Raw genomic sequence first — 17,331 nt, forward strand, 5'->3', positions numbered from 1 at the left:
CTGATTGTTCCTTCCTAAGTGGAGCACTTTGCATTTGTCTTTATTAAACTTCATCCGGTTTACCTCAGACCATTTCTCCAATTTGTCCAGATCATTTTGAATTATGACCCTGTCCTCCAAAGCAGTTGCAATCCCTCCCAGTTTGGTATCATTTGCAAACTTAATAAGCGTACTTTCTATGCGAACATCTAAGTCGTTGATAAAGATATTGAACAGAGTCGGTCCCAAAACAGACCCCTGCGGAACCCCACTTGTTATACCTTTCCAGCAGGATTGGGAACCATTAATAACTACTCTCTGAGTATGGTTATCCAGCCAGTTATGCACCCAGCTTTTAGTAGCCCCATCTAAATTATATTTGCCTAGTTTATCGATAAGAATATCATGCGAGACCGTATCAAATGCCTTACTAAAGTCTAGGTATACCACATCCACCACTTCTCCCTTATCCACAAGACTCGTTATCCTATCAAAGAAAGCTATCATATTGGTTTGACACGATTTGTTCTTCACAAATCCATGCTGGCTATTCCCTATCACCTTACCACCTTCCAAGTGTTTGCAGATGATTTCCTTAATTACTTGCTCCATTATCTTCCCTGGCACAGAAATTAAACTAACTGGTCTGTAGTTTCCTGGGTTGTTTTTATTTCCTTTTTTATAGATGGGCACTATATTTGCCCTTTTCCAGTCTTCTGGAATCTCTCCCGTCTCCTATGATTTTCCAAAGATAATAGCTAGAGGCTCAGATACCTCCTCTATTAGCTCCTTGAGTATTCTAGGATGCATTTCATCAAGCCCTGGTGACTTGCAGGCATCTAACTTTTCTAAGTGATTTTTAACTTGTTCTTTTTTTCTTTTATCTTCTAAACTTACCCCCTTCTCATAAGCATTCACTATGTTAGGCATTCCTTCAGATTTCTCAGTGAAGACCGAAACAAAGAAGTCATTAAACATCTCTGCCGTTTCCAAGTTTCCTGTTACTGTTTCTCCCTCCTCACTGAGCAGAGGGAGAATTAATAGGTAGCAGGTTTAAAACAAACACCAGAAAGTATTTTTTCACACAATGCACTGTCAACCTCTGGAACTCCTTGCCAGAGGGTGTTGTGAAGGCCAATACTATAACGGGGTTCAAAAGGGAGCTAGATGGATTAATGGAAGATAGGTCCATCAATGGCTATTAGACAAGATGGGCAGGAATGGTGTCCCTATCCTCTGTTTGCCAGAAGCTGGGATTGGGTGACAGGGCATAGGTCACTTGATGATAACCTGTCTGTTCATTCCCTTTGGGACACCTGCCATTGGCCACTGTCAGAGGACAGGATACTGGGCTTGATGGATCTTTAGTCTGACCCAGTATGGCCTTTCTTATGTTCTTATAATATCTTGTGTTGCATAGCATTGAGATCTCTGGAGTAAAGTAGTTAAATACTTTTGAGGAATTCATATTACACAGGGGCTGTGTCATGTAAGTACTTAAACCCATTGGTTAATCAGTGAAAATGATCAAAATATATATGTAGGATTTCCCATACGAAGAATGGAAGGAACTCTTCAACAAAAGGTGTTCTCCTGTGGGATTCTTAATCCTGGCTCTTTTACTTTGAGATGTTAAAAATCACATCTTTTAAATCTTTGATACCTTCTAACACCATGTAGGCCATTTCAATGAAGTTTCTAACAGAGATATGAACAAAATTTTACAGACTTGATGCCTGACAATATTTGGGGATATTTTTAGTTCTGCTTGAGTGCAAACATTTTGGCTAAAAATGTTCTTTGTTTTCACAAGAATGAAAAACGGGCTTCATGATCAGGCTGAAAAACTCAAGTGAATTTCACTAGCCATGGGAAACTTGTCTAGTTAGCAATTTGTGTCATTCTTCGAGATAAGAAGAATATCTTTTTTTCCATGTGGAAAATGGATTAGCGATGGGAATAAGGGAGCACTATCCCACATTTGATTGATGTTAGGTTATGTGGGTTGGGATTGGAAGTTGAGATAGAATTTGGTTCTGCAGCCAACTGAGTTACTCATAAAAAAAAAAATAAATTAGCCACACTGCAACAGTCATTTAAAAGATGTACATAGTAGCAGTAATATTGCCATACATATTTATGGATACATTATTCATGTTTAGGATGATGATTTCCATATACTATGCTGGAATTTTAAAATTGCACCTGTCTGGCAGAAGAGTTGCTGTCATGCAGGGTGAATACCATTGAATGTGTTTTAGAAATTATAAAAGAATATTTAAAAGTTCCTTTACCTCAGGGCATGAGGAATTTTAAGGCTGTTCAGGTGTGTATGTACTGGAATAAATAGGTAAACTGATGGAATGGCTATCTGTACTCTGTGTTTTTATGCTTTTGTTAGTTATAACCATTTTAAACATGAATTTTGTCTTTTCTAATGAGTTATATCAAATATGAAAAAGGTATTGTTTTGTGGTAACAAAACAATTTCCACATATAAACATGCCTTTTGTTATGTTTAATTACTCTCTTCAACTACTATGAATATGTGAACTGACTCAAAATTAGATCAGCTGACCTCTTGAATGGTAAAACTAGAATATATAATAAAGGGTGCGGGAATACTACTTTAAATTTCGGTGATCAAGGGTGTTAACTTTTGCTTAGATTTTCCCTGCTTGTGAGGGAGGTGGAAGTGTCAGATTTAGCACTGGAAAATCCAGTGCCCAGGAGAAATTCTTTCTAAAAAGCTATCTTGAGAATGAGGTGAAAAAGAATCATTGGCCTTAAGATCACTCTGGTGGTTGGATCAGCTCCAAAGGGGACACTGTTCAAAAATCCTTCTAGCTCCTGACTTGAAAACACTTCCTGTGAAGCAGCAAAAAAGAATCTAGTTTTCCCATCATTAAAACCAGCTGCTCACAGTGGGACCATGCCTACCAAGGGAGAGTAACAAATAGGTGACAGAGTAGAAGATAATAGAACAAGACTTCCAAGCACATGCTACAGTGTTAGCCAAAGCCCTGGAAACAACCATCCCAAGGGATGGCCATTTTCCACCAGGGGATCTAGTGTCCACAAAAGATAGGCAATACTGCTCAGAAATTATGCTAAGCTGATTACTGCAAGACTCCACATTAGCTATATGCTTGGCAAGAGCTTCTATGGCCTGATGCACAAAACTCAAGGGCTGTTTTCTCAAAATTGGGTGGTTGCAAGTGCTTCTAAATCTCTGTAGACTTGTCAGTCATGGCAGTCATCACAATGGAAAACATGTGTTTCTCGAGCTGTATAAAGGAGACTTATAGCTCCACTCATGAAAGCTTTAACACCTTTCTGTGGCCAGGGTCTGTTTGGAGTGATTGTAAAATGGTTGCCCAAAATGCAGAGATGATCAAGTACTCACTTCCAATAATGACAAAATGCATCAGGAAGAACTGCAAGTCAAACAACAAGTCAGCTTTATTTATTTACCTATAGCCACAACAGATTTACCCATAGAGAGGTGGGAAGGTGAAGGTTCTGGAACAGGCTTTGGGAGAACAAAGATGGAACCTTGAGCAAGCCAGTTTTAGGACACAAGTATTCTGCTAAACTCCCGTGAATACAAAAGGACCACTGTGGGATAGAGGTATATCTTATTACATACCCACACAGGAAAATCCACAAAAGCCCACTGGTTCATGAAATAAGGATTATGCCATCAAACCAGAGGGGGAGTGAGGTAACCTAAAATATGGCTTAAAATCTTTTAAATAATTATCAATGGATATAAACAGTTGTAGAACACCAATTTCTGATGTCCAGAGTAATTGGGGGGGGGGGGGGGCGTGTTTTAGATCTCAGAGCATGCAACAGGTCTGTCAGTCATCAAAGGCTCAAGACGCACACTGAAATCAATCCTATCCAGCATGCACCATCCAAATCATTCCTTGGGTCTTTCCCAGTTTGTTGAGATATACTTTTCTTAGAAATGTCAAGGATCCACTGATCTGTTGTAACATTGCCCAGAGAAGAAATCAAGGACTTAAGTGAGCTGGAATTCCTTATGCATCTTTACATACAACACATATGCACACTGTATATACAGTTCTTAACTTGGTCTGGATTTTAATACTTCTAAGAAAAGATGGTATTCTATGTGATCCTTTCTGTGCCATGTAAAAGTAGAATGGCCAGTTCCCACAAGCTCTCCACAGCACATATGGCAATGGCCTCTACTTCAGAGTGTCATCTGTAGATGTTAAATCTACTGTAGTGTGTAGGGTATCCATCGCCTCACAAAAAATATTTACAAACTGGTAAACAGAATGGTCCTGATTTAAAGAAAGATACTTGTGATGTATAAAAAGATCCAACTTTTAAACGTCTGTTTTCTTGGTCTGATGTATATGACCTACTGCATGAGCAATGAAGAGGGCAAAATTATTATTATTATTGTTACAGTTGGGTTGAGTACTCTTTGAATAGCTGAAGGCTGAGAACTATCAGATTCTTATTACTCACCTGAGCCTTTCATGCAAATTCAAATCAAGGTTGTCTAATTTTTCCTTGAAGCAAGTTCTAGGCTTCCTCTGAAGACTTGAAGATACAAGATTTTCCTCTCAACCCCAAGAGCATCCAATAGGATATTGGATTATGGTCATCACTTCAATATCCTGGTTTCTTTGCTGACGTAAAACCTTTCCTACATTATGAAAGCAAGCATGTGGGCTGGACTTGACCCATCTTTGGAATCTGGGAAATCACTACATCAGATACTCAGCAACTTTAAATACAGTGTTCTGGAATGAGGCAGACTCACAGATGACTAAGATGGTGTGTAGTGAAGGTACAGCTGCGGGACAATTTTTAGGGAGTCTCTCACATTTCTGTAGTGCTCTTCTAGATGAATCATTTAGAAACTGTGCTAAATTGGTGCTTGTTGCACTTGTCAAAGTTATAGCTTTCCAAAGCAAACTGAAATTTAGTATCTGTGATCAAGACCCAGATAATGTTACAGTATTGACTTCTCTGTGCCACTTTATCAATTTCCCCTGAATATCCTTCACCTGTCAGTTTCATTGTCTCCATTGTTCCATGCCCTCCATTTAGATGCTTGTGCATAAAATCCGGACTCTTGGAGGTGGATTTCTTTTTTCAGATATACAGTAATGGTCCTAACTCAATGCTAGGAGTGCTCTTGTTTGTGTTTGGGAATGCAGAGCTGTCAAATTCCCTTTCTATTTGGTTGCCAGGGCGAAAAATGACCTTCAGGAGGTGGATGTCTGCGTTTCTGACAAGTAGTAAATATTGAATGATTTTCCCAGGTTTCTTGGAGCTGGTTTATTGGTATCTATTTTATACTGTGTGCATGTTTCCCTCCATTATTTACCCACGCCCAACCAACTTCTAATTAAAATTAAGGACTCTGTTCCTTTCCCAAAAGCTATGGATTACTCCCTTAACCAGCAGATCCCAAGTGATCTGCACAGGTCTCAAGGGACATCCAAGTAGATGCCTCTTTGTTTTTTTTCCTGATGCTGAGCCCTGCCTGTGGCAGCTGGCTCTTAGATATCATGATTCTTCCAGCATTTGGGAGCCAGGTGCAGCATTGGAAAATGTCACTTTCTGCAGGCTGCCCACCAGTGGAGCTGCTGTCCCTAGTGGGAGGAGAGGAGTACACGCACAATGAGGTTGCTTTCTTCACTTATGTCAGGATGTGGAGTGGAGTGTTGGAGCCTAACAATTTAAAAGTGTCTGGAGGCAGCTTGATTATTTGTTTAGGTGCAAATAAGGCTGGAAAATTGCCAATGATGCCAGATTTGTGACATACAATAGATGATGGCATGGTAATTTTGTTAAACTTGCGTTGACAACAAATAAAGTCAGCCTAATAAACAGAGCCCTGGTGACTCTTTAAAATGGTCTTTTAATCTTCTGGGTACTTAGGTTTCATGAATATGTATAAAGAATTGTTGGATGAAGCTTGTTAGGGAATAAAGATTGTAAGATAAACGTACCGGTAAGCTGGAGGAGTATAACATAAATTTCTGTAATATTGTGAGGTTTTTCTAGCCTGCTGAAAAATTAACCTCTTAGTTCTAAAGGGGCCAAATACTTCTTTCCTACCCAGCAGAAGATATCAATGACTTGAATGAGGACTTGAGGGTTCAGCTCTGTGTGTGTGTGTGTGTGTGTGTGTGTGTGTGTGTGTGTACACCACATCATTTTGAAGCCACATTACTGCAACAGAAACATGGAGGTGCCAGAGATACAATCAAGTACTCACTTCTGCACACTGTCTGGTTTTCTGTTAATGACAGCTACATGCTCCCCACTCGCGAACTGTGTAGCTGCTGAAAGGAAGAACATGGAAGCAGGTCTTCTGGAGAGTCACAAGAGGCCAATATCTGTAGCAAGGCAAAGCTGCACACCCTATGTAATGTATAGAAATTGGTTAGAATAATTTTAAATAGTTTCAAAGAGTCCTGTGGCATCTTATAGACTAACAGGACTCTTTGCTGCTTTTACAGATCCAGACTAACACGGCTACCCCTCTGATATTTAAATAGTTTGTGAGCCTTCTAGTGGCCTCACTGTCTCCTGTGTTTCAGGAACCCTCGCAGTCCCTGCCATAGTAGCAGTGGAGATATATAGGTAGATGTTGTGCATTGTATATACTTACGTGGATCCATGTGTTACCATGAGGTTCCTTCATATTGTTGTGAAAAGAGAAAAAAGGACAACAGCTTGCTGGGTTGAAACCCTGTCTGGGGCTTGTTTTTCGGTTACATTTGCTCATGGCTATTTTTGTGTTGATAGATTTGACCTGCTGATGGCTGCCAATGCATTTCTGCTGTGTCATGCTGTTAATTTAGATGGCATATATGGCTCAAAGAGTCAAAGGTGTTAACATAACCCAGTGACTTACTAACACTAAAGAGTTTTAAACAAGGTTTGGGGTTTGGTATACAGAGACCTCAACCTATTTAATACCAAGCCAAATACCCATCCGACAAAGTGGGTATTCACCCACGAAAGCTCATGCTCCAATATGTCTATTAGTCTATAAGGTGCCACAGGACTCTTTGCTGCTATTAAAAAACTTGTGGACCTTGAATTAAAGATACAAAACAGAAGGGCAGAAATCATTTGAAATGTAAAGTATGTAGCCTTTTATGTTATGTAAAGAGAATTTAGTAATGTATTACACCACAGTGGGTTCGGCTCTGGTGGTTACAGTTTGAAGCTCAACAGGGTGAAAGTCACCTTTGCCACTTGCTTCAAATTTAGACCAAGGATAGTGACCACATATACATTTACAAGTACAACTTTAATTAAAGGTTATGATTACCCCAGCATATAGAAATCCTATGAAGACCTATGCACAAGTTACAAATATAGTCCATACTCACATTCTTAATGATATTTGTAAGGTCTGATGGATGCCTTGCCAATTGATTATCAGTAGTGGGATGGTTCCTGCTGGGGTTTTTCCAGAGAGAACTCATTTTACCCAATCTGGGAGCCCTCTTTTATCCTGTGATTCTGACTCCACCGAACACTCTATGCAGGTGCATGAAGGTGTCCACTCTCTTTTTTCCTTATTTGTATTGTGTGCCTCAATAATATGGGGATACCTTATTTTTCATAGATAGTTTGTAGTTCCTTTTATTTTCTTTAGCATTTGCACACATAGTGTGCCTTGCAGTTAAGGCACATGTTAGAAAAAATGTGCCTCTAAGGCATTTTGTGATCCCAAATTAATTTTTTGTAGCTAATTTGGCCATGGCGTGTCGCAGGATTAGGATAAAGAAGACCCAGGAGACTGTGAACCTGGAAGCCATGATGGTGAAACTCACTCTAATAGCCAATTTATCTCCCAAAGTCTCTTTCTTTTAGGGTCCTTTAAAGAAATGATGGACTGTTCCACTCCCATTGTTTTGTCCACCAATTACGCCTGATATCTGACACACCAATTTTAGATGACTGATTTCTGGTTCCACACTTCTTTTTTATCAACTCAAAGACTGTGTTAAGATTATGCTTATGTCACCAGACCTTTTGGTTTGGACCATTTCAGTCTTTGTCACATATTTGCACCTTTTCCTATCAACATTTGTTTTTGTAGGTTACTGTGACATTTTTTGAACCTAAACTCTGTTTTTACAGTGGAGCTCCCAATTAGGGTAAATTTGTAAACCCAATGATCACAACAGTTATCCCACCACTTTATAGCCCTGTTAGGAAGTGTGTGTTCCCCTCCCAACCCCATTTTGAGGTTGCTAGCATTGTAGTGTCACTATCAGGAAGAGTATTCATGTGAGGACTTAAAATGTAGTTGATCCCTGCTTGGCAGACAAGGCTTCTTTTACCCTGCCAAATCTTGTGTGCATGGTCGAGAGCTACAATTTGGTACAGCCATGAGCGGAAGATTTATCTTTAGGTGGACTGTGGTGTCTTAGCTATGGAAGAAGTATTTCCTGTTGAATCAATACCATCCTTACTCTTCCAGTTGGCTTTTTTAAAAAGAAAGTTGGCCACCATATTAAACTAATATCTCAAATGTAAATGAGATCTTTGTCTTGGTGACTTTTAAAAATCTAGATGAGAACTCAAAGGAATTTCTGTTCTTAGGTCTTAAAATTAAATTTTTTAACAAGCAAGTTGGTGCTGAATGTTGGCATACTCTGAACTTAAAAGGGTTGTGTTGGGTCTTGCACTTGAGTGGCAATATCTCTGCAAAACTGAAAAAGTATTTCACATACATATTTCAGCTTTGAAGCTCAGTGATGCTTGTAGTTATCCACGGGATAGTAGTCTGCCACAGAGTCCTAACAAACTGTGAGTGCTTGTCGAATGACTAGCACAAAGAAACTTCAAAAGCCCCTCTGCTCCAGGCCATTTCTTCTTCTTGGGTCTTTGTAGAGGCTGGAATTGAACATTCACGACAATGAATTCCCATTAATGACCATAATTTCATTTTGCTTTTTAGTCCATGATGGTCTTGACTATATCTTTTTTTCTACAATGAAAATATTCAAGGGTTGGCTTCTCTCTTACGTTGTACATCATAGTGAATCTATCTTAACTGTCTCCCTGCATCAGTCTCATACATAAATTTGTAGTGAAAAAGCTGAAATATTGATGCTGTGGTGGGAATAGTGTATATTTCACACGCTCATCTCATACATTTTGCAATGTCCATGCTTAAGGGTATTGTATCTAGACTCTACTTATGTGTGGGATAGTTAGAATGACTTTTTTCCTCAGTTTGAAATCAGGTTATAGAAGTCCAACAAATGCAAATTCCAATAGCTGATGTTAGTAGATGCTTTATCGTGTTTGTTTACTAGGGTTCAGTGATTTGTTGACTGCAGACTTTCTGTTTATTTTACGGAAATGCAGTATGGATGCTCATCTGAATAAAAAGCTGTAGCCCAAAAGTTTCTGAACAGTGTTCTAAAATTACACACAATGTTGATAATTTCTCACCAAATATCAGCTGTGGGATGCTGTTTAAAAAGTTTTCTCTTGCTTCTTTTTAGGGATTAAGGGACTGAAATTAGCATGATCACTTGATGTGTTAAACCCATGGAACTTCTGGGAATTGTAGCTGGAGTCAATGCTGACAGTTTCATCATTATTTTACACTCCATGCTTTGTAGGTGGATTGGAATCCAAATGTAGGTAGTCATCCCCTGGCAGAATTACACTTACCAGCTGTATTGTAAGGGAATGGGAAACCTGAAAGATAGGGCAGATGGACAGATCTCTCATGAAAATGTTCCTAAATACATAGCAATTCCCTGTGGATTATTGGATATCTGGAGGCCCATGTTAATTTCCCTCCCTCCCCCAAACCTGTAAACCTCTCCAGTTTCCATCTGAGGAATGATGTTTAGGGAATTCTGTGGAGAGTTTATTCATGAAACTTGCATCCAAGTGCTCTCCTGCTGGAGGGAATCATTTAGTTTGGAGTATTTAATTAAAATTAGAGTTCAAGGTACACATTCTGAGTCTTATTCAAATGACATGTGGGTCTATGGTGGGAGATTATCAGTGGTGGACAGCTTGCTGAGGAAGACCATCTGAGCCCAATCCTACATCAGATAAAGTAACTGAATTTTACTGCTGACCTCAAGGAATGAATAATTGGACCTATTTAATGGGGCATAAAATGAATTAGCACTCACTATTAGAAATTATAATTTAGTTGCCATCTTGTTCTCATAGTGATATATCGGAACAACTTCACCAAAATCTCAAATATGTTGTTTAAATCTCAAATGGGTCTGATTTATGTTAAAGCAGCGTGCATGTTGGATTATGCTCTTGTATCTTTGGCTTAAATAGTGTTTGTTACAAGCTGTCATTATTTAGCAAGAGGTGTCCTGACAGCAAAAAAGACTGAGAAGCTAATTTTAATTAAAAAGTTCCTTACCAAACACTTTGACAGTAGGGTTTTCTCTCCATTCAAATGCTTAATTTTCTGGGTTTACTGAAGTTGTTCCAGCTTTACTTTAAGCTCTTAAATATGAAGAGCATGTTTTATAAGGAAACAACCCCTTAACACTTTTGTTGTGGCATGCTCAAGTATAAAGAATTATTTTGGATTTGATGTTTATTAAAATGCAATCTATATATAACTGTACATTCCATTACTTGGGAAGCAGTGGCAAGGACACTGGACTGGGAGTCAGGACACATGGCACTCATCCTGGCTCTGCCAATTGACTCCCTGCATGACCTTGAAGAAGTCAGTTAAGCTCTCTGGCCTTGTCAATGCACAAACTTGCATAGGTTAACCAATCCAGAGCACAACCCTATGTGGATAATTTTATTTACTTAGTGCCTTATTTCAGTTTAGTTTAAACCTGTTCCTAATCAATTTAAATTAAACCAGAACAAGACTGGCTTAAGATGAAAAAAGTGTCCACACAACCTTTTTCCACCGGTTTAATTAATCATTTTAAAATCACACTTTTAAATTTGACTGATACAACTCTATACAGACAAGCTTTCAGTTAACACTGACATCTCATTGATTCCCCATCTATAAAATGGGGGCAATGTTTCTTACCTTTTTAAAGATAAGATAAATAGTTCTACATGAGTTCCAAATGCTCATTATAAAAACAAATTTGCTTTTAATTGGTTTTATTTATTAGAGTTTAAATATCCACAGGCTGCATAATTTTCCTAAAAAGTTATGCTTTTCAGTTTATTTCAGATTCTGTGCTTTGTCAGTGTAGAAAGTAAGAGTCAGGATGATGTATGGTCAGTCACTGCTTTTATCAAGGTCTGTGCAGACAATGGAAGTCAGACAGGCATGATTGCTCTTGGTAATATAAAGAGCAGATTTTGCATGTTTTTGTGTGAAGGCAATAGCAAATGTTCAGTAGTACCCTGTTGAGCTGATGATACACTCCATGTGCAGGTTAGGCAGTTGTTTAGTATGTGTCTTGTTAAACAACAGAGTTGATAGTATGCACCTATGAAACCCATGGCTTTAGGCATATGTTCTGACTCCCTTTCCTATAGCCCAGGGCCTACCGACAGCTGAAGCAATTTAGGGCATGGCTACACTGGAGAGTTGCAGCGCTGGTGATGGGGTTACAGCGCTGCAACTCACTCTGTGTCCACACTTGCAAAGCAGGGCCAGCGCTGCAACTCCCTGGTTGCAGTGCTGGCTGTACACCTGGTTTGCTTGAGATGTAGCGATTCCAGCGCTGGTGATGCAGCGCTGGTCATCAAGCGTAGCCACCAAAAGCGCTGTTATTGGCCTCCAGGGTATTAGGAGGTATCCCAGAATTCCTGTCCACAACAAATCGGAAGATTGGCTGAACTTCGATCTCCCCATAGCTACTTAGTTAAAAAACAAACACAGCTGCTCTTTGCTCCAGCGAGTGAGCGGAGGCAGGGGAATTGCTTTGGAATGTTCACAGCTGTTTGCTTGAGGAGAGAGGGGAGGGGTAGTGTTGAGCAGCTCTTATATGGTCTAAAGACTATTTAGGAGTGCATAATTTGCATTTAGTGAATAAGAGACAGGTGGGGAAAAGGTCAAAAATTTTAAAATGATTGAAGGTAGGCACTGTGTATCTTCCAGTCCTTAGAACTTGCAAGGCAGGGAGCTGAGAACAGTGTCAGCTCCAAAAATCCACTCACTCTGTCTTCCCCACGCTCCCTGTCACACTCCACCCCACTCCCCTCTTTTGAAAAGCACGTTGCAGCCACTTGAACGCTGGGATAGCTGCCCACAATGCACCACTCCCAACAGCGCTGCAAATGCTGCAAATGTGGCCACACTGCAGCGCTTTCCCTACAACAGCTGTATGAACACAGCTGTAACTCCCAGCGCTGCACATCTCCAAGTGTAGCCATACCCTCTGTTAAGCATCAGCTGTTATGACTGTCTTTTGCTGTAACTTGCTTCTCACCTAAATGATACTAGTAAAAGCAACACTTAGGCTATGTCCACAATGGCAATTGAATGATAAAACATATATCTTTCAAAGGTGTTAAACTCTCACCCCCCACCCCACTGAAACACAAAAGTTTTGCCTGGACAAGTGCCAGTGTGAACAGCACGTTGTTGGCAGGAGAGCTCTCCTGCCGACAACGCAAATGTCGCTTGTTGAGGGTGGCAGTTTTTTGTTGGCAGGAGAGCTGACAAACAGTAGCTACACTGCCTGAGTTTTAGTGGCACGGCTGTAATGACACAGCTGTGTCGCCAAAAGCTGTGTAGTGTAGACAAGCCCTTAGTGTTTCAAAATGAAATAGTGCCAGTGTTTCTTTGTAGTTCTAATGTTTTGTTCAGGAAGTTGTTAGCCAAAATACCACTTAATATACACTTAGTTCCCTTACTTTGGATTTAGTGTATTACACAATGCAAATTACAGTTTGCAGAATTATTACACAAAATGCTGCCCTTAATTTATGATGGTGGCAGAGTTTGTGAATAACCAGTGTCCATGACTAGTGAACATAGCACAATTAATTGGATTTTAGACAGGTCCTAATGCACTTAAGTAATGAAATGCAGCCGAGTTCATACCAGGTTCTTTGCTAGAGATGGTGTATGTCAGAGATAGCTATCTTTGGATTATTCTTTTTTATGGAGGTAGCTATCTTTGGATACAGTCCCTCAATAATAAATGGTGTCACAAACACAAAAGCAGAATTTAACCTCTCATAAACCTCTATACGATATGATGGCTGACAATGTTGGTGGGGTGAAGAGGAGGAGATGAGAGGCCGGAGTGGATGTGCTAGTGCCTTGAACTGTACCTGCAGCACTTTGGTCACGTTCTCCTTTTTTGACAATTTTAAAGCACATTTTAAAATACTCTCTTTTCTTAAACCTAAAATTGTGCTTTTATTTTGAATTTGTTAAAACTACAAAAGCATCTCTCCACCTTTCGTCCAGCAAGAGGACTAGTGCATCCTTTGGGTATGGTGATAAGTGAGAAGTGTATGTCTATCACCAGAAACCACAGAATTGCAGAATAGGATAGTTTCCATATCTGAAAGATGCGCTAATCCTAAGAGGCAGTTCTTAGTATCTATTAGGTTAAGAGGATGAAAAGTAAAAGCTAATGCTCCTATGAAGCTTTCACTTTTGAATGGTCATGCATGGCGGGCTAATGTTTGAATGTTTCTGCTCTTTATCATGAGCTTATGAACTATGTGTAGCTTTAAAAATATCAAATCCCTCTTGCAGGAATCCTAGGGGAACTGAACAATGTGGGTTTTGATCATCTCTTCAAGGCAGTTGATGTTAGATGTTAGTGATGACATCAGACATACACTGTTGCTCACCGATGTGTACTATTGCCCACTTGGGAGGGTAGTGTAGCACATGTGTAATTTGTCTCATGACTAACTTTTACCAAATTTTTATTGCTTGACAAGCAGACTAGAATAGAAATCTTAGAAGATGAAATTCACCTCTGAAGTAAAAAGCCTGAGTCCTTGAGCTCCATGTCAGTAAAGTCTTGAAAGATGGATAGGGAGGAGACACAAAACTTCATCCCTTCTGCAGGGCCTGGTGCTTCAATGCAACATCACAATTACTGTTACTACAACTTGTGGGCTGGCCAAACAACTGCAGCTCATCTGTGCCACCTGTCTGGTACACTTGTGGGGGCTGGATTGGTGAAACTGAGGATCCTGTGGCCTCTGGCTTGTGCCCTGCTTACATACTTGCATTACTGTAAAGCCACCTTCTGCAGTGGCAACATTGGAAACACTGTCAGTGGTGTGCATAGTGTGTGCAGTCCACTCCATGGCTATTGTGCTTTCAGCCCTCTTGCATTATATCACCATAAGGCACATGTGTTACAGAAGGCTTTACTCTGGCCCTCTACACCATGGAGAAATTCAGAGTATAAAGAATTGACATTTCAGAGCAAGGTAGAGGAAACGTCCTAGTTCACTTCAGTTCACTGAAATGTGTGCACTTCTTCAGATCCACTACTGAAACCATTCCTAGGGAGAGGGTGGAAGGATTTCATTATTGGCCAAAACCTTTGGGTCTCTGAGAGCTGCGTATTGCTATTGCATTGTATTAAGTGAACCTTGAGGGTATTACATGGAATTAAGCTGTAAAAGAGGACATATACGTACATGTATTTACACAATTAACACATGATATATTTGTCAATTCAGGTTGCTGCCTTGAAATATATACCATCGGTCCTCCAAGATGTTGAAACAGTCTTTGATGCCAAGTTGCTTAGGTGAGCTGCTATTCAACAGCATTTTGTTAGTTGTGTCCGATGTTCTCTGCATGCAAAAATGTCATTTCTGTCCAATATGGATACAGAGCCAGATTCTTAGCCTCTGTAAATAGGCATAGCACCATTTAAATCAACATAGCGATGTCAGTATTCACCAGTTGAGGATCTTGCTCTTTTTGTTCAATTTGAAGCATATTTGAAGTGTCTGTCATATGTTGCTTACAATGAATATAGAATCAACATCATCTCAGTATGACAACCAAGTTCAGGATCTATTTGAGCTATAGCCTCTCCATACTGTTGTACAGTTGCAAAACATGGACACTGTGCCACTCAGACTGGGCAAAACTGGAGGCTTTCCACACACAATGCCAACATCAAATATTGGGCATAAAATGGAATCACTTAATTTGTAATGCAGATATTTTTGATTGCTCCAGTCCACAGAGTACTGGGGACTTTGTCTGAAAAGCATAAGATGCTATCTGCGTACATGTAGTGAGAATGCCACAAGATATTTGGATGAATGTTGTTCTCTGGGTGGCTAGTAACATCTGGGATAAAATTCCACCAACTGAGGGGTGGAAGTGGCCCAGAGGCAGACCCACCATTACATGGGTTCATCAAGTCTGTTCTGATGTTGGACTCTCGGGCCATCAATCCCTTGCTGCCATGCAGGAATGGACCAAATGGCGAACAATCACTATGGCCAACTGTTTAACTAAGTGTTGAAGAAGAAGAAGAATGTTCTAGATTGTGAGTTGTATGCTTAAGAGTGTATTATAATACAGTTTAACGTCTAGGCCTACTTTTCAAATATTTGGTCAGTGAGTGGAATTAGCAAGTAAACCAATGCACTTTTGGAGAATAAGTGGCACTACCAAAAAGGCCGTGACTCTGGCTGGTAGATGACAGAAGATTTATTGGCCAAAAACTGCATTGTATTGTACATGCGCAATGAGCAAAAATGTCAAGTGTTAATCTTTGGGCAAAAATGTCTAATACTTAGTTTTTCCCTCTTAACAGTTGGTCTTTCTCCCCTGATAGCAGTCTTAATACACAACAAAATACAAGGAAATGTCTTGAATATATTTGTTAAGCATTAGAGGTATTTTAGTAGTTACTGCTCTTGCTATCTGTCATATTAGCATAAGAAATTAATCTAAATTGTATTTGTGATATTTTCTCCTTATCTGCAGCCAACTACTGTATGAGTTTTACACTTGCATCCCACCAGTAAAACTACAGAAGCAGAAAGTGCAGTCCATGAATGAAATAGTACGCAGCAACCTCTTTAAAAAACAAGGTAAATCCAAATTGCTTTCAGATTTTAAAGTGAATGTGTTTGAGATTGACTCAACGGTTTTAATCTCTCCATAATTTTATTTGATATAGAGTAAATTGAATGATAAGAATTATGTAAATCCTCTATCTGTAAAAGCAGATTAAGGTGGCTTCTGGTTGATCCTTCTGGCCAAGACAATTAGTTTGCAAAGGCATGGTCATTAGACCAGAACAAAGACAAGGTAGACCTGGGAAGGGTTGTTTGTGAGTGCTTATTTTAGTGGTAAAGTGTGAAGACTGAGAAACCTGTTGTGGCTACCTTCAAATCCATTTTTTAAGATGTACAGAAATACAAGAATATTTAACATTTTAAAAAAATTCTTAAATCACTTCTGCAAATGAGACTTAAGCTCCTAAATCAGTTAGATGCTTTTGAAAAACTTGTCCCAAATGTTTGCCCAATACAGGGATTACAGAGGTCAATCTTTTGGGGGTGGGAGGCCAGGGGCAGGGGAGGAGAGAGGAAACAAGAGCAAAACCTAGGGTTGTCAGGCATCAGGTTTTCAACTGATCAGTACTGCTGACCAGGCCATTAAAAATCCAGTTGGTGGCACAGTTGGGCTAAGGTAGGCTCCTTGGCTGCCCTGTCCCGTGTGGCTTCTGGAAACGGCAGCATGTCTGGCTCCTAGACAGAGGTGTGGCCAGGGGTTCCGCATGCTCCCCCTGCCCGAAGTGCCAGCTCTGCAGTTCCCATTGTTTGGGAATGTTGGCCAATGGGACCTGTGGGGGTGGCCCCTGTGAACGGGGCTGGCATGCAGGGCTGCCTGGCTGCATCTCCACCAAGAAGCCAGAGGGATATGCTGGCTGCTTGTAGGAGCCACCTGAGGTAAGTGACACCTTCACCCCTTTCTCCCTCCTGCTCCTCAACCCTCTGCCCCGGCCCTGAGCCCCCTCCTGCACCCAAACTCCCTCCCTGAGCCTGCACCCCAACCCCCTCCCTCACTCCAACTCCCTGCCCCAGTCTTGAGCTCCTCCCAGAGCCTGGACCCTGCATCCTCTCCTGCACCCCAACTCCCTCCCAGAGCCTGCATCCCTCCCACACTACAAACCCCTTGGCTCCAGCGTGGAGCCCACTCCTGCACACCAAATCCCTCATCACCGGCCCCACATCAGAGCCCTCCCCCCTGTGCCCTGACCCCCTACCCCAACCTGGAGACCCCCCCAAACTCTGAATCCCCTCACTTGTGGCCCCACCCTGGAGCCCACACCCACAGCCCAGAGCCCTCACCTCCTCCCACATCCCAATCCCCTGCCCAACCCGGTGAAAATGAGCGAGTGAGCAAGG

At 40.7% G+C, this 17,331-nt stretch overlaps 1 protein-coding gene across 1 annotated transcript in view; it reads left to right on the forward strand.

Annotated features, from left to right (window-relative positions):
• The window catches only part of DOCK2 (dedicator of cytokinesis 2), a 513,293-nt gene that overhangs the window by 127,764 nt on the left and 368,198 nt on the right, over positions 1-17,331 (forward strand). Inside the window, exons 24-25 of the mRNA XM_050962509.1 lie at positions 14,632-14,702; positions 15,902-16,008. Coding sequence (XP_050818466.1) covers positions 14,632-14,702; positions 15,902-16,008 — 178 coding nt within the window. The remainder of the gene's footprint in view (positions 1-14,631; positions 14,703-15,901; positions 16,009-17,331) is intronic.

Source organism: Gopherus flavomarginatus, chromosome 7, assembly GCF_025201925.1.
Source record: "Gopherus flavomarginatus isolate rGopFla2 chromosome 7, rGopFla2.mat.asm, whole genome shotgun sequence".
Lineage (NCBI taxonomy): Eukaryota > Metazoa > Chordata > Testudines > Testudinidae > Gopherus > Gopherus flavomarginatus.